At 38.4% G+C, this 26,386-nt stretch overlaps 2 protein-coding genes across 11 annotated transcripts; both read right to left on the reverse strand.

Moving 5' to 3' along the window:
- Positions 1 to 1,944: 1,944 nt before the first annotated feature.
- LOC127086104 (protein FAR1-RELATED SEQUENCE 5) lies at positions 1,945 to 3,912 on the reverse strand. Of its 4 annotated transcripts, none has more exons than XM_051026804.1 (3): positions 3,250 to 3,912; positions 3,126 to 3,173; positions 1,945 to 2,940 (listed from the first exon to the last, which is right to left on the reverse strand). In XM_051026804.1, exon 3 carries the CDS (start codon positions 2,917 to 2,919, stop codon positions 2,038 to 2,040), a length of 882 nt encoding a protein of 293 aa, XP_050882761.1. In that variant the 5' UTR covers positions 2,920 to 2,940; positions 3,126 to 3,173; positions 3,250 to 3,912; the 3' UTR covers positions 1,945 to 2,037. The 4 variants fall into 4 exon arrangements, with proteins under 4 accessions (XP_050882761.1, XP_050882760.1, XP_050882759.1 ...); XM_051026803.1 differs by having other exon boundaries at positions 1,945 to 3,044; XM_051026802.1 differs by having other exon boundaries at positions 1,945 to 3,173.
- Positions 3,913 to 24,043: 20,131 nt separating this feature from the next.
- Positions 24,044 to 26,185, reverse strand: LOC127086106 (protein FAR1-RELATED SEQUENCE 5). 7 transcript variants are annotated; one of them, XM_051026806.1, is made up of 4 exons: positions 25,993 to 26,185; positions 25,010 to 25,124; positions 24,497 to 24,924; positions 24,044 to 24,429 (listed from the first exon to the last, which is right to left on the reverse strand). In XM_051026806.1, the coding sequence occupies exons 2-4, from the start codon at positions 25,074 to 25,076 to the stop codon at positions 24,229 to 24,231; spliced, it is 696 nt and encodes a 231-aa protein (XP_050882763.1). In that variant the 5' UTR covers positions 25,077 to 25,124; positions 25,993 to 26,185; the 3' UTR covers positions 24,044 to 24,228. The 7 variants fall into 7 exon arrangements, with proteins under 7 accessions (XP_050882763.1, XP_050882762.1, XP_050882768.1 ...); XM_051026805.1 differs by having other exon boundaries at positions 25,010 to 25,128; XM_051026811.1 differs by having other exon boundaries at positions 25,022 to 25,124; positions 25,993 to 26,184.
- Between the last annotated feature and the right edge of the window lie 201 nt (positions 26,186 to 26,386).

Genomic DNA, 26,386 nt, shown 5'->3' on the forward strand with positions numbered 1-26,386 from the left:
GAAGATATGAAAATCTTCCAAAAGGATCTTTCTGTTGTGAATAGCTTCCTTGGGTATTTCAGCAGGAGGGTTTATAACATCAATAATGATGCCCATATTCTTTAGACCTTTGGCGTTAAGTATCCTTCCAGCCAGAGGTTGTATACCTTTGGAAAACTGATCATCTGTTAAAGAGTCAATCAGTTGGCTCTCCATTAGGATGCCTAAGATCATCCTACCTAGAGGAATGTAGTTCTTCATCTTTCTACTACCATTTTTGGTTTCCTTCACACTGTCCCTTAAATGCTGAAAGAGAAGTGCATGGAGATTCACCTTCTTCTCAGTAGCAATATAGTAAAGGACGTATTACTGGTCATCGTTGATGTAGTCAAAAGAGTTTGTAGACTTTCTGTCTTAAACACATCCCAGATGAATTCTAGACCAAACCTTGAGATTAGGGTGAAGATCCTTGACCTTGCTCGAGTGTTTTCCAGATACGAATATCACCTTGGAAATCTCAGCCAAATTGGATTCCTTTTCGACCATTGATTCACATCTGATTCCAGACCCGTCATGTCCAATGAGTTTAACAATCAGCTTCTTTGAAATCACAATCTTCTTCCCAAAGACAAAAAGAAGTAACTTGGAAGAGAGAAGATTTAGCATGTATCCAGAATTCTCTAACCAGATTAAAGAAGACTGGGCCTTAAAGACGGTTGAAGAATTGTTTCCGACCTTGAACTTTGACATCAGTTAAAAGATCAATATCGTTGTCTTTCATATTGTCAATTTCAACCAATAATTCACACATCACTTCCAGATTTTCTATTGGAGTAGACAAAGTAAGCTCAGGGGCATCATAAGCATCTTCGACATGCACACATTGTCCTGAAGAAGATCTTGATGAAACAACTTGTAGCAGATGAGGAATTTGTGGTTTTGGTTGAGATGATGAAGAATAACCACGAGGAGTTTGTTGAGTAGAAACAACAACTTGTTGTTGAGCTTTTTCTTGTTGAGATTGTTGAGCAAATTGTTGTATATATATATATATATATATATATATATATATATATATATATATATATATATATATATATATATATATATATATATATATGTATATATTATTTCACTTTCTTACATTAGTTTATCCATATATCAAATAAAATATTTTCAAATATATATCAAACGATTTTTAATTTAAATTTATTTTTAAAGTAAAAAAAGTATTAGTATTACCATAAAACTTTAAATTTATTTATAAAACTCTTTTTTTCAACTTTAACTTAAAAATAAGTTTTACAATTGAAAAAAATTCGGTCCAACGGTACCTCCAAATTTAGAAGTACTTTTGAAGCGGCTGAACTTAGGGAATTTTATTAGATTAAAGACTGAAGACTCTATTTTATGACTATCTAATTTATAGTTTTCTCAACTCTTTCGCAATGATTGTGACTATTTTGTCTTGCTAATTTTCTTTTTATTAAGACCCCTCTTTTAAATCTACTTGAAGCATGTAATTATTGAAGTACCAATTTATGCAATTGTAAGTATGGAATTATTCAGTATTCATTTTGTGTAATATATTTCATATGTTCATGAATTTATGAATTTATGAATTGATTTAAAGAAATAAATGTCCATTAACTATAACTTTTGGAACTCAATATAGGATACTTGTTTGATAAATGGTGACTTTTTAGACATATTGAATAATTTGATTGTGATGCAAGAAATAAAAGTTTGTTAAAATTTTCGATAACATTAATTGATCTAAGATGTTAGAGTGTTGTTTTTAAAAAAAAAAGTGTTCTAAGCCAAGACATTGATCTTAGCCTATTCTACTAATATATCGTAATTCTAAATAAACAATCGTAGTAGTTGAACCGCGAGTACTTAGTAACAAAAGAAGAGATTTGAAATACCTACTCATGTTTTATCCTTGATTTTGATCCACATATTTATTTTCCTTGAATCCAAATTATTATCCCAAGTAACTTATAAATTGCTAAATTTTGAGTTTAAGAATGATCTATCAGGGTACACATTTTTTTATCATTGTTTGACGAATGCATAAGAAGTAGGGAATACCTTTGCAATCGAATTTATCAAGACGGTATCGCGGTTGGTAACAATCATTTTATGTATCTTTTTTTTGTCCTTCAATATTGTCCGACACACCTGTAAGACCAGAGTAGCATTATCCTCTTTTTCACTCTCTAGAAATGTAAACCCGACAGAATATGTCTTCTCATAAGAGGTAACACCAATCATCTCCAATAATGGAAGTCTATACTTGTTGGTCTTAAACGTTGAATTAAGTATGAGCACAGTAGAAAACGTGTTGAACAACTTGATAGAATCAGGATGAGTCCAAAATATATCTCTAACGGTAACTCCATCATCGCACGTTCGGTACCTACACACATAATTGTTAGCATCCAATAGTTTCAAGAGTTGTTGCATTTCAATTTTATCCTCCCTCAGTGCCTTGTTGGTTTGATACCGAATATTGTAGACTTGCTTGATATTTGAGATATTTTCTGGTCTATTACGTTGCAAAGCTGAGAGTATATTTTTCGATTGAATCAAATTCAATATTATGTCAGTAACACATTTTTTCTCTTCAGGCATGAGACAACACGCAATTGGATGGTCGGCTAACTTTTCATACAAGTCATGGTTATGTAAACCACATATGACATTAAATCTCCATTTATTGTTTGCTAACATATAACCACACACCTTAAAGGGACACTCACATTTTCTTGAATCGATGTCGTTGCGTTTAAAATTTCGGAGAGGAGGTATATATTTCCCACTTCTTTCGCACGACATTATCACAAAAGTACAGCTTTTATTCGAACCATTACCAGACCTTCTGATAACCACACCAAATCTCAGTTTGGAGGCTTCCAAACGAATCCATTGAAGCATGTGATCATGAAATTCAAAATCCTGCTCATTTTTAAATTGGTTGTCAGCATCTACCGCATTCACAACAACACCTTTGACAATGAGAGACACAACTTTTTTGGGGAAAACATTTTGGTGCATCATATCTAATGAAAACAATTACCACATAACAGTAAATAAGTGCTAATGTTGTAAACAAGACTGAAAAAATAAACACAAACGCATACCAGAAATGCATCTCAGGATGAGTTCATACTTGTTCCAGAAATATATCTCTGAAATAAACGCACGTTTTTCAGACAGAAAACAAGCTGAATATGAGCAATGAGGCTTGAAATAAATGATATTTACCTGGAATTCCAATTTCTTTTGCTCCCTTTGATGTGATGAAACACAAGATTGAAGAATTTGAGTGAAAATGTGGATTGAGAATGAAAGGGTTTTTTGTGAGGGTTTTGAGTGAAAAACAAGTATGGTTGTATGATCATGCAACTCTGTGTTTTATCCAATTATTCTGAAGATGCATCTCCAAAAATATCTGACATGCAAAGATGACAGCAAATTTAAAAATGTCAACTCAAATTTTCGAAGATACATCTCCGAAATGTCCACTAAGTTGATCAACTATCATTATATTTGTTAAAAATATCCAGAGATGCATCTTAAAAAAAAATTAATATTCATCTATGGTGGCACTCATTTGGTGCACCATAACGTTGGTGCATGATGCGTTCGGAGATGCATCTTCAAAATCTGAACGGTATTTCAATATTTACATATGGTGCGTAAGTAAACATATATGGTGCATTAAGAAATTCTTTAATTTTATGGTGTTTAAATAAATGCATGTTTGAATGCTTATGAAAATTTTCAACTCTATATGGAATCACTAATGATCTAACGATCAATTTATTCACAAATATCAACTTTCCTTCTTCTAAGTGGATTTCTACTTGAATTACATGTATAGTTACAACAAATTATGGTAGTTTTTGAGACCAGAATTTTTTAGTTGAGAAGGTTTTCTGGAACTATATTTTTAAGAGAAATTTGATTGAGTGATATTTTTGAATAACATATGGAGAGGATTGTGTTTTACAAGAACAAGTTCGATTACATTGTTGTGGTGGTTTTTCAGATTATTTTTTATGTTGTGGATTTTCAAATCTGAAAAAAAAAAAAGAGGGAAGATAATAAATAACATGTGATGAATTTTTTATTAATTCAAACCGTTAAGTGGGCTATTTAGGGGATGCGGTAGTAGTTTATAGTAAAATATCCAAGGAGTCTACTGTATGGATCACAATTTGACTCATTTTTAATAGGCACTTTCAAATTTTTATCCATAATAGATAGATTAAAAAAAAACCCGCAAAAATTGGTACGGACATGGTCTCGGATAATTACTCATAAAATACGCGCACACTATATATTTATGTATTTTTATTTTTATTTATATATTTTTTTAATATTATTATATAAAAATGTATGTCTATCAATTATAAAACGTATATGAATGTTAAACCATTACAAGTGTTCATTTATTTCAACAATAAATTGTTTGAATTTTTTTTAATGTTTTTAAAAACTTAAAATTATATGATATTTTATGATTGTTCTATTTATTTTTAATAGGAATACGTGTCTGTCATACCCCAAAATTTGCCCATTAATATTTCAAGACATTTTGCAAGGCATTCCGACTCATATATAACACTGATCTTGAAGAAACAAAGGCCCAGCTCACGGATGGCCCAATCCAGAAAATGGCCCAAATTGGCCTGTTCGCTACGCGCTCGCCTAGCGAAGCTGACAGACAACAAAAATTTCGGGCTTCATTCTGAGCCCATTAGGTCACCATTATCACTATAAATACCAGCACTTTAGCTAAAAAAAAAAAAAAAAAAAAAATTTAATTAATTAATTAATTAATTAATTAATTAATTAATTAAATAATTAAAATAAATAAATAAAATATAACAAATTATTTTGGACTTGGGTCTCCCTCATTCCAAGCCCATTACCCACGAAATCAATCTATAAATACTGAAGTTTCAGTAGAGGAAAGGACACTTGGAGTTACACTGGGAGATTCACTGGAAAAAAAAGAGGAGGAGAACAGAGAAGAACGAATAGAAGTTTTGGCATAGGAACCCTGCCTACCCGGAGAATTCAGAGTAAAGAAACCCTGAAGGCAGCCCATCTGCACCGAAGCCATCGCCGTCCAATTCCCGCTGCCTAACTTATTCCGATACTACAAGTGGTCAATCCCTTCAACCTTGAATTGGCAAACAGGTTTGCGTATCTCTATTGTTTATACTTTCAATTGGCCATATCTACATATATAATGCATCATGATAAAATGTTGATATATAATTTGCTTTCGTATGGAAATTTAAATATGCCTGAATACCCTGAATGTTTGACCATGTTATTCCTGTGATAAAATGCCATAAAATTCAAAGTTCCTAATATGGGGCTGTTTTCAAATTCAAAATCCGTGGCCGCTCGCTAGCACCTCGCTAGGCGAGCCTGGGGCGAGTATTCGCCTGGCCTTCGCTAGGCGAGGCAGAGGCGAACGAGACAGTAGCTGACTTTTTTATTCTTTTTTTTATGTTTTATCATAGCCATGCATTATTCATCTTATCCTATTTATTGTTGTGATATTTCTCCGGTGTAATCTTCGATTGCACCCTGATTTGGTGTTCTGACATGTTTCTTTTTTTTTGAGTTTCGTAAAGGTTCGCATATCCCAGGAAAAGGTTATTGGCTAGGTATTCCACTTTAGTTGTGGGATACCCTTGTGGAGTTTCACCCTAAATTAATTTCTAATGTATTAATTTTTTTTAATATATTATTTTTAATAATTTTAATGTGGAGTTTCATCCTAATTATATAATTAATTGTAAAACTTTGCCTTTGAATAAGTGATCTTGGACCTCTCTTTGTTGCCTTACGATTACGATATTACGGTCATGTCCCGCGAACGTGGGGATACCCTTAGCAAAGACCCTTCGGTTAAATCATCATAAAATAAATTATAGTCCCTCGGATGTTGCCTTCGAATATACAACTTTGTCCCTCGATGACCCTCCGATGTTGCCTACGGTTAAAAGATGATAGTCCCTTCGAATGCTAAGGTATCCTCGTAACTGTTGCCTTCAATGACCAATCGATGACCCTACGATGATCCTTTTACATCCAAAGGATAAAACTACTTATTTCTCAATAATAAGGACAGTTTTACCCTCATAAGGATAGGAAATACTCATAAAGCCCTTGGGTCGGTATAACTCTTAATTGCTGGCTCACAACCTAAAACATTTTTTCACACCTCACACCTTTCAAAATACCTTCAGAAAATCACCACTTGGTATACATTCATACTAGAATCATTACCGAGTTATATTTTTCTAAACAATTTTCAAAACTAAACGAGATAATCACTTTGTATACATTCATACAAGAATCATTACAAAGTTAAATTCTCTTTTCAAAACAATTTTTCTAAACAATTCACAAACACTTTTTTTAGACAAAAATAATATAAGTGATCGAGCAATTAAGAGCCCATGGATAACCATGGATACAAAGGGTGCTAACACCTTCCCTTTGTATAATGTACCTCCCGAACCCAAAATCTAAATTAAGGTTTTTCCTGTTCTTTTCCACCTTTCCTTATTGGATAAAAGAAAAGTCGGTGGCGACTCTTGCTAACCGCGACATTGCGATTAAAACCACAAAAAAGTCCAGTTCACCGTATGACAGAACTGGCGACTCTGCTGGGGAGCCTAAATATTTAAAAAGAGAGGTTACCTTAAAAACAAGATCACTTATTCAATTTGTCTGATTTATTTTTAAGGGATTGCTTGGGTATGTTATGCTTGAGTGAAAGATCCTACACCCGGATCTAGTGTACCTTAGGTAAGTAGCAAGAGATCATCGCGACTGTCCGGCGTATACTGGAATGGTCAAAATGATGGCTACGGTTAATGTGGCACTTTGGATGTCCTGATGTTCCTCATGTTAGTTGAGGAAATATTTGGCATTCGCGTGGTGTCATAAAAGCATTAACCAGACCTTTAGAACCCTAATTGACTCATCCTGGCCATTAGAAAGTAGTGAGATAACTGGCTTCGGTTCCGACTGGAGTTGGTTGAGACTCGATACTACACTCTTTGAGATTGGACTTTAGGGAAGCTTCGGTCAACCACTTGGTGTTGCACTGAAGTGGACTTAAGGAAAGGTCAATGATTTGAGATCCTTCTAGAACCCGGTTACTATTCTAAGACAGGTTGAACCAACCAAACTTCAGTGGGGAGGGTATTTACCTATGGAACTCACGCAAGCCTTAAAACCTAGGAATGATTGTTGTGTGACTTGCTTGTGCTTGTTATTTATCTAACAACATGACATCATAACAACATAACATCATAACATCATGGCATTGTACTAACCATTTCAAGGATTTAGGGATTTAACTCTGCTAAAAAAAAAAAAAAAAAAACAGAAAAAACAAAAACAAAAGCAAAAACAAAAGAGAAAAGAAAAAAAAGCTCTTTTTGTTAGTTTATGCAAAGTTAAATCCCGAAAGTCCTTGAAAACATTTCATACATTGCATTGCATCGCATAACAGGTATTCTAAAGGATCAGTGTTCTCACGATTTTCCCACCAAACAGATTCCAGCAGATTCAAACAGATTGAACAATGGCTCTCGAACAAACTGTCAAAGATCTCCAGGCCCAGAATGCTCAATTCCAGGAAATGATGCTGAGCTTATCTAAGGGGCAGGAAGAACTGAAAGCTCTTTTGATGGAGAAGAAGAAGGACCAGAAACCTGTGGGTTACATCAACCCGGGGAGAAGGCTTAAGGGACAGGTTACAGGAGTCAAGATTAGAATTCCGAAGGATTCAGAAGAAGAGACCGAGAATGATTCGGAAGATGAGAATCCTAATCTCGTCAATTCTGAGGACGACGATGAAGATTATGAACATGAACAGTACTCTCCGAAGGATGATAAGTACAAGTTGCTGGAAGAACGTATGCTAGCTATGGAGGGGCAGAAAGTGCCCGGTCTGGATTTCGAAAACTTGGGTCTGGTCTCTGATGTGGTCATTCCCCGCAAATTCAAGGTTCCCATTTTCACTAAGTATGATGGTGCCTCTTGTCCTCAGATGCATCTAAGGGCTTATGTGAGAAAGATTCAGCCGCACACTACTGATAAGAAACTGTGGATCCATTTCTTCCAAGAGAGTCTGTCTGGCACACAGTTAGAGTGGTATTATCAGCTTGAGAGCTCTAACATCCGCACATGGACTGATTTAGCAACAGCTTTCTACAAGCACTACCAGTATAATTCTGAGTTAGCGCCTACTCGGCTACAGCTACAAAATATGACTATGGGCTCTAAAGAAAGTTTCAAAGAATATGCTCAAAAGTGGAGAGATTTGGCTGGCAGAGTCAAACCCCCTATGACTGATCGAGAGTTAGTGGACATGTTCATGGGTACACTGACTGGCCCATTCTACAGCCATCTACTGGGAAGTTCCTCGTCAGGTTTCACTGAACTTATCTTGACAGGTGAACGGGTTGAAAGCGGCATTCGAAGTGGAAAGATACAGGCAGCTACTTCTGCAAGCACCAAAAAGTCCTATCAGGGAAAGAATGAATCAAATGCTGTGTACAGTGAGAGGAAGCATAACAAGAAGAATCGTGACCATACTGTTGGGGCAGTTACAATTGCCGCACCGCCATCTCAGAACTTCCAACACAGACAAGACAGGTCGAGAAGACAGTTTACCAAGATCAATATGACTTTAACCCAAGCACTGCAGAGTATGTTAAAGGCCAATTTGATTACCCTCAGAGGCCCTCCTGCAAATCCCAACACTACTTCTCCTCGTTATAATCCCAACGCCAGGTGTGCCTATCACTCCGATAGCCCCGGGCATGATACGAATGATTGCTGGTTGTTGAAGAACAAGATTCAGGATATGATCGACGCTGGAGAAATTGAATTTGATCCTCCGGCGACCCCCAATGTCATCACAGCACCTATGCCTAATCATGACCAGAATGTTAATGTTGTGGACGACAATTCTCACGTTACTGACGTTGCTGATTTAGCATCTCCTCTCCTGATCGTTAAGAAGAATTTATTGCAAGCTGGTTTATTTCCAGGTTGTGCTGAAGATTGCGATCTCTGTGTACTCCGACCCAATGATTGTTTGAAGTTGAAGAACGGCATTCAACGGCTGATGGATGATCGTACAATTCTATTTGAAAGGGTTCCTAAGGTGGACAACTCTATTGAAGAGGTATCTGTGATTGCTAGGTCCAAAGCTCCAGTGAAGATTACCGCTACTAGAGTGCCTGTGAAGATTACCGCTGAGCCCAAAGTGGCTCCCCTGATTATTACCGCACCTGGCCCCGTGCCATATTCCTCCAGCAAAGCTATTCCGTGGAACTATGGAGGCGACGTTTACATCCATGGCATAAAGCAGGTTGGTAGTTCTGCTAATCCTAATGATATTGTGGGGACTAGTAAAGTTACTCGAAGTGGAAGGATCTACTCCCCAGAAATCTCACCTCCCGCTCCCGAAATTCGAGGAAAAAGACCAGTCAATCCTCCTCAGTCAGAGACATCGGTCGAAGTTACTTCTGAAGATGTTGCCAAACAGGAAATGGAAGAGATGCTGAAAATCATCCGTAAGAGCGATTTTGATGTAGTGGAACAATTGGGGCATACTCCGTCTAAAATCTCAATGTTGTCCTTGTTATTATCCTCTGAATCCCATGCCAATGCATTGATGAAATTCTTGAAGACCGCTCATGTGCCTCAAGAAACATCCGTCGATCAATTCGAACATTATGTTGCTAATTTGACTGTTGACAATGGCCTAGGCTTTTCCGATGCTGACCTGACGCCAGCAGGAAAGAATCACAATAAAGCTCTGCATATCTCCATCGAGTGTGAGGGGATCACCCTGGCTCACGTGTTGATCGACAACGGCTCTTCCTTGAATGTGCTCCCGAAAGCTGTACTCGATAAATTTGACTACAAAGGCATTGAACTGAAACCTAGTGATGTTGTGGTGCGTGCTTACGATGGTGCGAAGAGTGTTGTCTATGGTGAAGTGGTTCTCCCTATCAAGATAGGACCTCAAGTCTTCAACACTACCTTTCACGTGATGGACATTCGTCCCGCCTACTCCTGCTTGTTGGGGCGCCCTTGGATCCATGGGGCAGGTGCGGTAGCTTCGTCGCTTCATCAAAAGCTGAAGTATCCAATAGCAGGCATGGTTGTCACTGTATGTGGAGAAGAAGAGTATATTGTCAGTAGTGTGCAAGCCTTCAAATACGTCGAGATGGATGGTGAATTCTTTGAGACTCCTTCTCAGTCATTTGAAGTGGTTCCTCCACCCAGTCCTGTCCTTAAGCCAACTCCCCTTGTGCCCAAGGTTGTTCGTGCTCCCCCTGTCATGATCTCTCTGAAAGATGCTCAAGCCGCGATTGAAAATGGTGATCGTGCTGGTTGGGGTCAACTGATCAATGTACCGTACAAGTCTGATAAAGCTGGCCTGGGGTTTAACTCTGGAAAGATAGTCAAAAATCAGATTAATGCTATGGAAGATGCTGATAGTGATTGCGACTTGGATAGCTGGATTTTCCCAACAATTGGTGACGGACTCAACAATTGGAAGACTGAAGACATTATCCCGATTTCCTTTAGTCAGGAGTAATTGTTATTGTTTATTCTAGAATTGCAAATTTTAATTTTCTTTTACAATCAAACTTCTTAAAGCATTGTGTCTATGCCCGAGGCACAATGGCTAATTTGTTAGGGGTTTTGTCATTTTCATAAGCATATTTATATTCAATAAATCAATGGACGTTTTGCATTCAAATATTGCGCTCTTTGTCTTTCCTATTATCTTTCAAACAAGCTATGTTTTCTTACACACACGCACGTAACGAATTGCAGATCCCTATCCACTCTGGATCCTGTTGATAATAGTTCTACTACTGTTCATTATGACTTTGAAAATCCGATCTACCGAGCCGAAGATGGAAGTGAGGAAGATTGTGAAGTACCTGAAGAACTTGCCAGACTGTTACTACAAGAAGAAAGGACTATACAGCCGCATGAGGAGTCAGTTGAGACTGTAAATCTGGGTACCGAGGTGGACAAGAGAGAAGTCAAAATAGGAGCAGGCTTGGAAAGCAGTATCAAGGAAAGATTGATTCAGATGCTACATGACTATGTGGAGATTTTTGCTTGGTCTTACGAAGACATGCCAGGGCTGGATACCGATATAGTAGTGCATCGTTTGCCGACGAAGGAAGATTGTCGTCCTGTTAAGCAAAAGGTTCGTCGCATGCGTCCTGAAATGTCCGAGAAAATCAAGGCCGAAGTCATGAAACAATTCGATGCTGGTTTTCTGGCGGTTACTTCTTATCCTCAATGGGTTGCTAATGTGGTACCAGTGCCAAAGAAGGATGGTAAGGTGCGAATGTGTGTGGATTACAGAGATTTGAATAGAGCGAGTCCCAAGGATGATTTCCCACTGCCACACATTGATGTTCTGGTAGACAACACCGCTCAACACAAGGTATTCTCCTTCATGGATGGATTCTCGGGTTATAACCAGATCAAAATGGCACCTGAGGACATGGAGAAGACTACGTTTGTGACGCAATGGGGCACCTTCTGTTATAAAGTAATGCCGTTTGGTTTAAAGAACGCAGGAGCAACGTACCAGCGTGCTATGGTGGTTTTGTTCCATGACATGATCCATCATGAAATAGAAGTATATGTGGACGATATGATAGCCAGGTCTCATACTGAAGAAGAACATCTCGATCATTTATACAAACTGTTTGAGAGGCTGAAGAAATACAAGTTGAGATTGAACCCGAACAAATGCACCTTTGGAGTAAGATCCGGTAAACTCTTGGGCTTTATTGTCAGTGGTAAAGGTATTGAGGTTGACCCGGCCAAGGTGAGAGCTATTCAAGAAATGCCAGTTCCCCGTACGGATAAAGAAGTCAGAGGTTTCTTGGGACGTTTGAATTACATTGCCCAGTTTATTTCCCATTTGACCGCTACTTGCAAACCCATCTTCAAGTTACTGAGAAAAAATCAGGAGATGATATGGAATGATGAATGTCAAGAAGCTTTTGACAAAATCAAGAAGTACCTCCAAGAACCTCCGATTCTGGTACCACCAGTTGAGGGAAGACCTCTAATCATGTATTTGACCGTTTTAGAAAACTCAATGGGGTGCGTGTTGGGGCAACATGACGAGTCTGGTCGAAAAGAGCATGCCATATACTACCTTAGCAAAAAGTTTACCGACTGTGAAACAAGATACTCACTGCTCGAGAAAACTTGCTGTGCTTTGGCCTGGGCTGCTCGCCGACTAAGACAGTATATGTTGAATCACACCACTTTGTTGATTTCTAAGATGGATCCTATCAAATACATATTTGAGAAACCCGCCCTCTCCGGAAGAATAGCAAGATGGCAGATGATTTTAACAGAGTATGATATCCAGTATACCACCCAAAAAGCAATCAAAGGAAGCGTGCTAGCTGATCATTTGGCTCATCAGGCAGTGAATGATTATCAGTCTATGAATTTTGAGTTCCCAGATGAGGATGTCATGCTTGTTACTGATTATGAAGAACCTGGACCAGAGGAAGGACCCGAAGTGGGATCCCGATGGACTATGGTTTTTGATGGATCGTCTAACGCATTGGGCAACGGTATTGGCGTCGTGATCATTTCCCCCAAGGGTGGCCATACGCCTTTCACCGCTAGACTATGTTTTGAATGCACCAACAATATGGCTGAGTATGAAGCGTGTATTTTGGGACTCAGAGCTGCTATAGACCTAAGAATCAAGTTCTTGAAGGTGTACGGAGACTCAGCCTTGGTAATCAGTCAGGTCAAAGGAGAATGGGACACTAAACATCTGAATCTCATCCCTTATCGAGAACGGGTGTTGACATTAATCCCATACTTTGAAGAGATCACATTCGAATATATTCCACGAGAGGAGAACCAGTTGGCAGACGCATTAGCTACCATGTCATCTATGTTCAGAGTCAGATGGGACAATGAAGCTCCCCGGATTACCATTGAACGACTAGACGAACCAGCATATTGTTATGAACTTAACGCTGATGAAGTAGAAGAGAAGCCTTGGTACCACGAGATAAAAAGATATTTAGAAGCTCAAGAATACCCTGAAGGGACATCCATCAATGACAGGAAATTTCTGAGGAAGTTCTCCGCTAAATTCTTTTTGAGTAATGGAATATTGTACAAACGTAACCATGATTCGACTTTGCTTCGCTGTGTGGATAGAAAGGAATCAGAGAAGATTATGGAAGACATGCACGACGGTATCTTTGGGACTCATTCTAGTGGACATACAATGGCCAAGAAGATTCTGAGGTCAGGGTATTATTGGTCTACCATGGAAACTGATTGCCACCATCACTCCAGAACTTGTCATAAGTGCCAGATCTATGCGGATAAAGTACATGTGCCTCCTGCTCCATTAAACGTGTTGACCGCGCCGTGGCCCTTTGCAATGTGGGGCATTGATGTGATTGGCGAAATTAAACCTACCGCCTCTAATGGACATCGTTTCATCCTTGTTGCTATTGATTACTTCACAAAGTGGGTGGAGGCAGCCTCATTTGCTTCTGTTACTAAGAATGTGGTGGCACGATTCATCAAGAACAGCCTCATCTGCCGATACGGCGTCCCTGAGAGGATTATCACTGACAATGGCACTAATTTGAACAACAAGATGATTACTGAACTCTGCACGCAGTTCAAAATAAAACACCATAACTCTTCTCCGTACCGGCCAAAGATGAACGGCGCTGTAGAAGCGGCTAATAAGAATATTAAGAAGATTATACAAAAGATGACGGTAACATACAAAGACTGGCATGAGATGTTACCATTTGCTCTTCATGGTTATCGTACTTCGGTAAGAACTTCGACAGGGGCAACTCCTTTCTCTTTAGTCTACGGAATGGAAGCCGTTTTACCAGTAGAGGTTCAGATTCCCTCTCTAAGGATCATGAAAGAGGCGGGCTTAGACAAAGACGAATGGATTCAGACTCGACTCGATCAGATAAATTTGATGGATGAGAAAAGACTTGCGGCTGTATGTCACGGGCAGATATATCAGAAGCGCATGACCAGGGCATTCAACAAAAAGGTCAAGAGACAAGTGTATCAAATTGGCGACTTGGTAATCAAACGCATCATCCTACCACAAACTGACCCCAGAGGCAAATGGACTCCCACATACGAAGGGCCATTTGTAGTTAAGAAGGTATTCTCAGGTGGAGCCATGATACTCGCTACAATGGATGGTGAAGACTTCCCACATCCCGTGAACGCGGACATAGTTAAAAAATACTACGCATAAAAGAGACCCGCTAGATCGACGTATCTAGGCAAAAGTAAGGGCATCCCGGCGAACCAAAAGGGTTCGGGCAAAAATTAGGGATATATAAAAAAAATGTACACCCGGCAAGTCGAAAACCTGAAAAGGCGGCTTGGGCAAAAAAGGGTATCCTGGTGGACTGAAAACCTGAAAAGGCGGTCCAGGCAAAAATTAGGGATTAAAGCGTATGACTATGTCCCGTTCTTAGTCAACTTCATCCAAGTTCAAGGGACTGAACAAGCCAATCACTTCCATCCGACAGCAGGGGATGAGATGCTTGAAGACATAATGACAGTAGTAGACTTAAAATCAATAGGACTTCTTCCACATAGCTTTCTCTTTGTTTTCGACAATTTCCTCTTACTAGGATTTCTGTCTCCTTGTACACAAATTGCCTGTTTATAGGCCTTCTTTCAAAAGATGCTTTTGTTTTTTCTTTTTCTGTTTTGTTTGCGTAAACGTCCATTGATTTAATTTGAATTAATATATGCATTTGAATATGACCAATGTTTACCAAAATACATGCATAGAATAGCAATAGCAATTACTACAAGACTTCAGGATCGAGGATAAGGTCTAACCATGCTTCCAATGAATCCGCTACCAATTCTCTTCCCCAGCAAGCCTATTTTTCCCAGAAGAAATTGGCAGTATTCCCCGGCACAGCCAGCTATTCCCCAACAGAGGTCGGCATCGCCAGACAGGCTGATCATCTCATCCATCTCCAGCCCGACTCTGCTGAATATTTCCACCATCAGACAGAAATCAAGCATCCCCAGCCGAGAAAGGGTCATCGACACAAATGTCTCAAATCAGTAGATGGGGATTTATTTTCCCCAGTAGAGTCCCCAAGCAGAACTTCTCATACGCATAGCTCATTCATTACATCCTTTCACAGCATACGCATGCATACAACATTCACATTTATTTTAGCATAACACGAAACATCTCATGCATCATGACATAGCATGAAGCTAACTTTTCTTTGCAGGTTATTTATCCTCCTGATATAGTCAAAATAAAAGGTTCATTCAGACAGACACCTTTATCAATCACATTCAAGATTCAGATACATATTTCAAATACAGTTCATGGGAACATTCATTCTGACAACACTTCGATATCCTCCTAATGATGGCATCTTTAAGCCCATCCCAGACATTTATTGCAAGTACAACATATACAGGTTATCAGATACAGCCTAACGTACGGTTCATTCTGATTCAGCCCAACATATGACTTCTTCAGCAACTCCAATGCGGTCTAACGTACGACCCATTTGGACCTTCAAATCCTCGGATACTGCCTAGCGTACGGTACGTTCAGGGGTGTAGTCTAGCGTACGACTACTTTCTTCTTCGGATACAGCCTAACGTACGGCTCATTCTGCAACTCAGATACGATCTAGCGTACGATCCATTCTGAACTCCAGCAACTCCAACGCGGTCTAACGTACGACCCGTTTGGATCTTACAACCCTCAGATGCTACCTAACGTACGGTACATTTCTGAAGTGTAGTCTGGCGTACGACTACCGCTTTCATCATCAGATGCGGCCTAACAGACGACTCATTCTGCGACGGTCTAACGTACAACCCGTTCGGATGTCCATCCCCTCAGATGCTACCTAACATACGGTACATTTCTGAAGTGTAGTCTAACGTACGACTACCCATTTCGTCATCAGATTCAGCCTAACGTACGGCTCATTCTGCAACTCAGATACGATCTAGCGTATGGTCCATTCTGACCCTTTATCCCCAACAGCATATGACACACTCCGACTCCCCAGCGAAGTCGGCAGCCTAATGGATGACTCATTATACGGTCTAACGTACGACCCAGTGTGGCACCCATGTCTTCAAATTGGCCTAATATACGGCGCGATCTGAAGCTTTCGTCATCAAACCTCCCGGATGGCACCTTTAAGCCCATCTCCATCAAGACCAACTGTCGATTCTCAAGTGCAAATTTTTGGGGCATTCTAGTGTTCAATAATCTTCCACCTCCAGACCACGAATGGCGTACACACCATTCTAACTCTCTCGGTCCAAGAATATTGAACAGGGGCAGCTGTCATACCCCAAAATTTGCCCATTAATATTTCAAGACATTTTGCAAGGCATTCTGACTCATATATAACACTGATCTTGAAGAAACAAAGGCCCAGCTCACGGATGGCCCAATCCAGAAAATGGCCCAAACTGGCCTGTTCGCTACGCGCTCGCCTAGCGAAGCTGACAGACAACAAAAATTTCGGGCTTCATTCTGAGCCCATTAGGTCACCATTATCACTATAAATACCAGCACTTCAGCTAAAAAAAAAAAAAAAAAAAAAAAAAAAAAAAAAACGAAAAACGAAAAAAAAAAAAAGAAATTTTTTTTAATTAATTAATTAATTAAATAATTAAAATAAATAAATAAAATATAACAAATTATTTTGGACTTGGGTCTCCCTCATTCCAAGCCCATTACCCACGAAATCAGTCTATAAATACTGAAGTTTCAGTAGAGGAAAGGACACTTGGAGTTACACTGGGAGATTCACTGGAAAAAAAAAGAGGAGGAGAACAGAGAAGAACGAATAGAAGTTTTGGCATAGGAACCCTACCTACCCGGAGAATTCAGAGTAAAGAAACCCTGAAGGCAGCCCATCTGCACCGAAGCCATCGCCGTCCAATTCCCGCTGCCTAACTTATTCCGATACTACAAGTGGTCAATCCCTTCAACCTTGAATTGGCAAACAGGTTTGCGTATCTCTATTGTTTATACTTTCAATTGGCCATATCTACATATATAATGCATCATGATAAAATGTTGATATATAATTTGCTTTCGTATGGGAATTTAAATATGCCTGAATACCCTGAATGTTTGACCATGTTATTCCTGTGATAAAATGCCATAAAATTCAAAGTTCCTAACATGGGGCTGTTTTCAAATTCCAAATCCGTGGCCGCTCGCTAGCACCTCGCTAGGCGAGCCTGGGGCGAGTATTCGCCTGGCCTTCGCTAGGCGAGGCAGAGGCGAACGAGACAGTAGCTGACTTTTTTATTCTTTTTTTTTATGTTTTATCATAGCCATGCATTATTCATCTTATCCTATTTATTGTTGTGATATTTCTCCGGTGTAATCTTCGATTGCACCCTGATTTGGTGTTCTGACATGTTTCTTTTTTTTTGAGTTTCGTAAAGGTTCGCATATCCCAGGAAAAGGTTATTGGCTAGGTATTCCACTTTAGTTGTGGGATACCCTTGTGGAGTTTCACCCTAAATTAATTTTTAATGTATTAATTTCTAATGTATTAATTTTTTTTAATATATTATTTTTAATAATTTTAATGTGGAGTTTCATCCTAATTATATAATTAATTGTAAAAATTTGCCTTTGAATAAGTGATCTTGGACCTCTCTTTGTTGCCTTACGATTACGATATTACGGTCATGTCCCGCGAACGTGGGGATACCCTTAGCAAAGACCCTTCGGTTAAATCATCATAAAATAAATTATAGTCCCTCGGATGTTGCCTTCGAATATACAACTTTGTCCCTCGATGACCCTCCGATGTTGCCTACGGTTAAAAGATGATAGTCCCTTCGAATGCTAAGGTATCCTCGTAACTGTTGCCTTCAATGACCAATCGATGACCCTACGATGACCCTTTTACATCCAAAGGATAAAACTACTTATTTCTCAATAATAAGGACAGTTTTACCCTCATAAGGATATGAAATACTCATAAAGCCCTTGGGTCGGTATAACTCTTAATTGCTGGCTCACAACCTAAAACATTTTTTCACACCTCACACCTTTCAAAATACCTTCAGAAAATCACCACTTGGTATACATTCATACTAGAATCATTACCGAGTTATATTTTTCTAAACAATTTTCAAAACTAAACGAGATAATCACTTTGTATACATTCATACAAGAATCATTACAAAGTTAAATTCTCTTTTCAAAACAATTTTTCTAAACAATTCACAAACACTTTTTTTAGACAAAAATAATATAAGTGATCGAGCAATTAAGAGCCCATGGATAACCATGGATACAAAGGGTGCTAACACCTTCCCTTTGTATAATGTACCTCCCGAACCCAAAATCTAAATTAAGGTTTTTCCTGTTCTTTTCCACCTTTCCTTATTGGATAAAAGAAAAGTCGGTGGCGACTCTTGCTAACCGCGACATTGCGATTAAAACCACAAAAAAGTCCAGTTCACCGTATGACAGTGTCACGTGTTGGTGCAAAAGTAGAATGAAAGATGAATATTCTATTAAGAGAATGACGGCTACAAAACATGATAAAAGTGACAATCATTGTAACTTTTATCATGTTTTGTAGCCGTCATTCTCTTAATAGAATATTCATCTTTCATTCTACTTTTGCACCAACAATTGGTATCTAGAGCTCCGGTTCAGATTCATTGGGAAACACGGGAAACACGAGTGAACGTGAGGTCTTGTGTGTTTGATTTTGATTCTTAGATTCGTGTTGAATCTTGAACAAAATCTGATCAGAATTTTAATTCTGTGGGTTGGGAAACACTGTGTGAGAAATCTGAGTGTACTGTGCAAGGTAGAAAGATGAACGGAAACGGCAACATGAACACCAAACTTCCAGTATTTGACGGTAAAAACTGGAATCGTTGGATGATCCAAATGTGTGTACTGTTCGGTGCTCAAGATGTTCTAGATCTTGTCACTGATGGTTATGTTCCGGTAGCAGCAGATGCGACGGATGAACAGAAAAACGCGCAGAAGGAAGTAAGGAAGAAGGATCAGAAAGCATTGTTCTTCATTCATCAATGTGTTGATGTAAATGTGTTTGAGAAGATTGCAGATTCAACGACAACAAAGGCTGCGTGGGACACACTGGTTAGATGTTATGGTGGTGACGCATCAGTGAAGAAGGTGAAGCTTCAGTCCTTGAGAAAGCAATATGAGAATCTCAACATGAAGAATAATGAGAAAGTTTCTAAATACATCTCTAGAGTGATTCTGATCACTAATGAGATGAAAGCGTGTGGAGAAACTCTTTCTGAAGAAACAATCATGGAGAAGGTATTGAGATCCCTTACCTGTCAATTTGATTACATTGTGGTAGCAATAGAACATTCCAAAGATCTGAGCACCATGAGAATTGAAGAGCTGCAGAGCAGTTTAGAAGCGCAAGAGTTGCGTTTAACTGAGAGAACTTCTGAAAGGGAAGTAGAGCAGCAGGCTCTGAAAGCAACTTCTGATAGGAGGTATCAGAAGCAGTCAGAAGCCAGGAGAAGATCTGATGGTGGTCAGAAGTCAGAAAGCTCAACCTCTGATAGACAAAAGAATGCTCAGAAGGGAAAAGAGAAGTATGACAAGAAGAAAATCCAATGTTACTGCTGTAAGAAGTTTGGTCATTTTGCTAGAGACTGTTGGTCAAACAAGGAGAGAAAATCAGAAGAAGCAAATATAGCCAGAAGTTCTGATGACGAATCTGTGCTATTGATGGCCTCTGAATCTGATGATATGGATCTGATAGACTGGTGGTATATGGACACTGGCTGTTCAAATCATCTTACTGGAAACAAGAAATGGCTGGTTGACTTTGACTCTGAAAGGAGGACAAAGATCAGATGTGCTGATGACAAATATCTTAATGCAGAAGGTATGGGAAATGTCAGAGTGATTCTGAACAATGGGAAAACAGCATTGATTCAGAACGTGTGGTATGTACCTGGCATCAGAAGCAATCTGATAAGTGTGGGACAATTAATTGAGAAAGGTTTTTCAGTTACCATGAAGGACAATCTTCTGAAGCTGTATGACTGCAATCAGAAGTTGATTATGGAGTCAGAACAGGGAAGGAATAGAACATTCAAGGTGAATGTCAGAACTGCAGACTCAGAATGTCTTAGTGCAACAAGTGCTGAGAAGGAGAGTGAGCTGTGGCACAGAAGATTTGGTCATTTGAATTTCAGAAGCTTAAAACATCTGAATTCAAAGAAGTTGGTACATGGAATTCCTACAATTAAGAAGCCTGAAAAATCATGCAAAGTTTGCATGGAAGGAAAACAACCACGATTGCCATTTGCGTCAGAAACTGCTCCAAGAGCAAAACATGCCTTGGGAGTTGTACATTCTGATGTGTGTGGTCCATTTCCAGTAGCATCGATTGGAGGGAATAAATACTTTGTGTTATTTGTTGATGAATTCACAAGAATGACATGGGTATCCCTTATTAAGTTTAAACACGAGGTGTTTGATGAATTCAAGAAGTTCAGAATGAAGGCTGAGAATCAGAGTGGTCAGAAGTTGAAGATTCTTAGAACTGACGGTGGAGGTGAGTATAACTCCAAAGAGTTCCAGAAGTTCTGTGAGGAGAATGGAATTGAGCATGAGGTTACTGCTCCTTATACCCCTCAACACAATGGTCTTGCTGAAAGAAGAAATCGCACTTTGCTTGATATGGTGAGAAGCATGCTAAAGGAGAAGAAGCTTCCTCAGAAGCTCTGGGGAGAAGCTGTTGCCACTGCAACGTATGTACTCAACCGATGTCCTACGAAGAAGTTGAAGGAAATAGTTCCAATACAGAAGTGGACTGGAGATAAGCAAAGTGTTAGTCATCTGAAGGTGTTTGGTTCTGTTTGCTATAAACATGTTCCAGAAGCCAGAAGACAGAAGCTGGATGATAGAAGCAAAGTGATGATTCTGATAGGGTACCACAGTACAGGTGCATACAAGCTCTATTGTCCAGAAACCAATAAAATTGAATTCAGCAGAGATGTGATTGTGAAGGAATCAGAAGTTTGGAATTGGGATAAGTCTCAATCTGATTCTGATGTTAGAACTTCTGAAGAAAGGTCAGAGTTAAGAATTTCTGAAGTTGGAGTAAACTCTGACATTGATTCTGATTCTGATAGTGATTCTGACTCTGGAGAAGACTCAGAAGATGAAGGTGACTCTGATGATCTAGACTCTGATGACCCAGACTCTGATGGTAATCCAGATTCTGGTGGCAATTCAGACTCTGGAAATATGCCAGCCCCTGAAGATGGTCAAAGCTCTGGAGGAAGTCAACCATCTGAAGCTAGAAACTCTGAAGCTCAAGACTCTGAACAAGTTCAGAGACCACAAAGAATCAGAAACATCCCCAGAAGATATGCAGAATTTGACATGCTGCAAGACACTGAAGTAGACTCTGAAGGAGAAGTTATTCAGTGTGCCATGTTAGTAGACTCTGAACCCATAAGTACAGAAGAGGCTCTTAAGCAGAAGCTCTGGCTGAAGGCCATGAAAGAAGAACTTGATGCTATAGAGAGAAACAAGACTTGGAAGCTGACAGAACTTCCAAAAGACAAGAAAGCCATCAGCGTCAGATGGGTTTTCAAGCAGAAGTTAAAGCCAAATGGTTCAATTGGCAAACATAAAGCAAGGTTGGTAGCCAGAGGATTTCTACAGAAACCTGGGTTGGATTACTCTGAAGTGTTTGCACCTGTAGCAAGACATGAAACAATCAGAATGGTGATTGCAATAGCTGCTAACAGGAATTGGCCTCTGATGCATTTAGATGTAAAATCTGCATTTCTGAACGGTCCATTAGAAGAAGAAGTTTACGTGTCACAACCTCCTGGATTTGTGAAAAAGAATCAGGAAGGGATGGTGTACAGATTATACAAAGCTCTATATGGATTGAAACAAGCGCCCAGAGCTTGGAATCAGAAGATTGATTCATTTTTCAAGAAGCAAGGCTTTCAGAAATGTGAGATGGAGTACGGTGTCTATGTTCAGCATACTTCTGAAGGAAATATGACTCTGGTATGTTTATATGTTGATGATATACTGCTGACTGGAAGTTCTGAACAGGAGATAGCCAAGTTCAAGAAAGTTCTGATGAATGAATTCGAAATGACTGATCTAGGCAAAATGACATACTTTCTAGGGATGGAATTCAGATACTCTGAGAAAGGTATTATTTTGCATCAGCTCAAGTATGAATTAGAACTTCTGAAGAGATTTGATCTGAAGAATTGCAAGATTGCTGTCACACCTTCTGATACAAATCAGAAACTGGATTCTGACTCTGATGGAAAGGATGTGGACGCTACAACCTTCAAACAGTTGGTTGGTTCTCTGAGGTATTTGTGCAATACCAGACCTGATATTTGCTATTCAGTTGGGATGGTTAGTAGGTTCATGAGTAAACCTAAGTGGTCCCATTATCAAGCTGCTGTCAGGATTCTGAGGTATATCAAGGGAACTTTGAAGTATGGAGTAGTATTTCCTTCTGGAAGAAAGGATGAGTCAGAACTTCTGAGTTATTCAGATTCTGATTGGTGTGGAGACAGAGTTGACAGAAGAAGTACGTCTGGGTACTTATTCAAATTTCTGGGAGGTCCCATTTCTTGGTGTTCCAAGAAGCAACCTGTTGTGGCATTGTCAACTTGTGAAGCTGAATACATTGCAGGTGCTGTTACTGCATGCCAAGCTGTGTGGATTCTGAATCTATTGCAGGATCTGAAGATTAAAGTAAACAAACCTCTGAAGCTGATGATTGACAACAAGTCTGCAATCAATCTTGCCAGAAACCCAGTGTTGCATGGGAGAAGCAAGCACATTGAGACCAAGTATCATTTTCTGAGACATCAAGTTCAGAGGGGAGTGTTAGAAGTTGTACACTGCAGCACTCAGAAACAGTTGACAGATGCTCTGACGAAAGCTATCAAGACTGATCAATTTCTCAGATTAAGGGATGAAATTGGTGTTACAAGCTTTGATGGAATATGAATTAAGGGATGATATTAGAAGTAATTCATATTTATTTCTAATATCACGTATATGGGTATGGATACTTACATATGCATATGGCACAGATACGGATGTTAACTTTGACATCCAATCGGGTATAGGCTCATGGGAACCATATGGCACAGATACGGATGTTAACTTTGACATCCAATCGGGTATAGGCTCATGGGAACTTTTTTAAATCGTGAATATGGGGATGGATACTATAGTACTCTGTGCAAACCTGTTCATTGACATCCCTAGTCTACAACCTCTTAATTTAAATGTGACACCTCTATATTTTTTTATAATAATAAAAATATTATTGCCAAAATTTAATTAAAACGAGAAAAAGCTTCACTAATTCAATCAAAAAAAATCTTGTATGTTTGTAATTCTCCCGTTATTTTAAAAACCATATAGTTCATATTAATAGACAAAAAAATTGAAATTAACACAATCGAATTTTTTGAGAAATCTAGTAAAAACTGAATTTTTAAAAAATTCGATAATGGATTTTGAAAAAATTCAATACAAATTCATAGTTTTTTTAAAAAACCGATAAAAGAAATTATTTTTTTAAATCTGGCAGTATATTTGGAAAATATGATAAAAACTCGTAGGATTTTAAAAATTCAGATAGTATATTTGAAAAATTCGGTAGTTTAAATCCAGTAATTTTATAAAAGTCCGGAAAAAACTTATAGATTCCCAAAAAAAATCCGCTAAAAACTCGTGATAATCTTCAAAAACCCAGTAAAAATTCATAAAATTCTTCAAAAATCCAGTAAAAACTCAAAAATTCAAAAAAAACACAAATTTTCAAAAACATAAAAAATCACTAAGAGGATTATGATAAAAGCATAAGAGATATGGGGTTGCCAAGTAGAATTTAGAGGGTGGCAGAAAGATTCCTCATTTATATCTAAAGAAGTTTTATACATCAAATTTTTATAAGTGTTTGACTTTACCTTAATCATATTCAAAGTATTACATGTGAATAGTTGTGATGCACTTATTATATAAAATATTTTACGCGGACAGTGCATATTAACTGTGACTATAAACACTTACATAATGCAGGGCTATGACTGATGCAAAAACTCTTCTCTGGATTCATATTCTTTAAGATTATCAAGTATCTGATGAATTCTACTAGACAGTTTGTCACTGTGCTCTTCCACAATTTTCATAAAAGATGTTAATTGTTCTTCATATGTTACACACAACCGTTTTTTCATCCGAAGTTCTGTCGTTAGTTCCTGAATTTTCTTATCCTTCTCATCCTAAAACAGAAACAAACCAGAATTATGAATCAAAACAATATAAAACTGAAAAGAACTACGAACCTACCATTGTTTGGCGCGCTTCGCGTGGAGAGACTACTAATGGATGATTATGATCTTTCACAAACTTCGTTATCGCCCATTTTCCGGACTTATCAAACTTGACATGAATCATTGCCTTACAGCCTTCTCTTGTGCTGGCCCTTGGTTTCCGAACCGGCCCAAGTTTCCCTCGAATGCTAACGCAATGACCCTCCTTGTTGCATCCAAGCCTGCGGGCAAGAATCCTACCATCTCTTTCTGAGCGTCGACAAGACATCACGCGCATGGTAAATCCTACATGTCGGGCGTATTCATCATAGAATATTTTAGCAGCGTCTTCGGATATAAATTCCATGCCTTCGTACGGTTCTTGTATAGAAAGGTCGTGACAAGAGATGCCAAACTCTCTATCGGAATAACTCTCTAGCAATCTACGCCCATCGTTTGGTTCCACTGTCACAAAATGATTTATTAACCCATCAAAAAGTTGTGTGTGAAAATAACTTGTGCAAAATCTATAGTAATTAGAAAGCTTTACACATGCCCAAACCAGCATCTCCACAATCTTTCATTCTACAGTTTCCATCAACTAATCGAGATTCCATGTTTGATAACAACTTGTGGAAAAAGATGTATCTGCAGAAGAATAGATCCTGTCTACAAGTAACAGATTGATGTAAAAATGAAATTCAAAATGAGCTTTATCTGAAGAGATTAAGACCCTCTAATTCTTTAAAAAAATACATTATGAAAATGGAAACACAGTTCAAATTAGGCCATGTTTGCAACTTTGTATAAACAACTTATTTAAGCACTTATAGTATCCGCACTTATCATATAAATGCTAATGTATAAGCCATTTCTTCAATGAAAAGTAGAATAAAATCAATATTTTCATAAAAAGCTGTTTAATTAAGAGATCCTAAAGACCTTATTAAAATGAGTGGGAAACAGCTTAAGGACATTCATTTCATAAGTTGTTTCTATAAACTCTCCAAACAATCTCACAAGTTTTAAACCGAATAGATAAGTTCAAATAAGTCAAATTCAAACAAACCCTTACAGTTTGGAGTAGCCATCAAAATAAACAAAACCAATTTAACTATAACCTATGCAGCCCTGGCACCTTTGAATAAAGGTGTATCTGTGTCCGCGTCAAACAATATATCGTCGTGTCAGTGTCGTGTCTCAACAAACAACAACTACTGCAACAAAAAAACACTATAACAGAAATAGAAAACAAAGAATTGATTAAAGATGACAAACCAGATTCTGAAAAAAAATAAGTCCCTAAATCATAATAGAAAAGAAACAACTGTAAACAAAATCAAAAACTTGAGCCAGCAAAACATTACAGAAAATATGCAGAGAACTATGAAGGAATGAAATTTCATGACAGCAACACTAGTTTGATTCATTTCTAGGAAGATGTATAAAGCAAAGTCAAAATTGAATGTAAAAGTGATAAAAATGGAAGAGATAAAACTAATAATTTTATGTTTAGAAAAGAAAATAACTTACAGAGTGAAGATTGAAGAATATTTGTTGAAATACAGGAGGGGGGTGAGGCGGATCGAGGAGGACGGATAGTTTGGACCGCGTGGTGGATTAGGGCTGTAGCCTGTAGGGTAGGGGTTCTTCTTTATGACTTTAGTGGGGGTATATTGGTAGTTTCACGAATAAGAAAAAGGGTCATCAATAACCATGTCCCAAACATTCAAACTATTAATGAAAAAATGTGCATATTTAGGAATATATAATGTTCATGTTTAGTAGTAAAATTTTAATAATGGTGGTTGGTGGTTATGGCAAACGCATTTCTAAGTGGTGATTGTTGGTCATCAAGATTTTAATATTCGGTGGTGGTGGTTAGTGGTGGTTTAGAATCGTCAGAGTGATGATTAAAATGATAGTT

Source organism: Lathyrus oleraceus, chromosome 5 (genome assembly GCF_024323335.1).
Source record: "Lathyrus oleraceus cultivar Zhongwan6 chromosome 5, CAAS_Psat_ZW6_1.0, whole genome shotgun sequence".
NCBI lineage: Eukaryota > Viridiplantae > Streptophyta > Magnoliopsida > Fabales > Fabaceae > Lathyrus > Lathyrus oleraceus.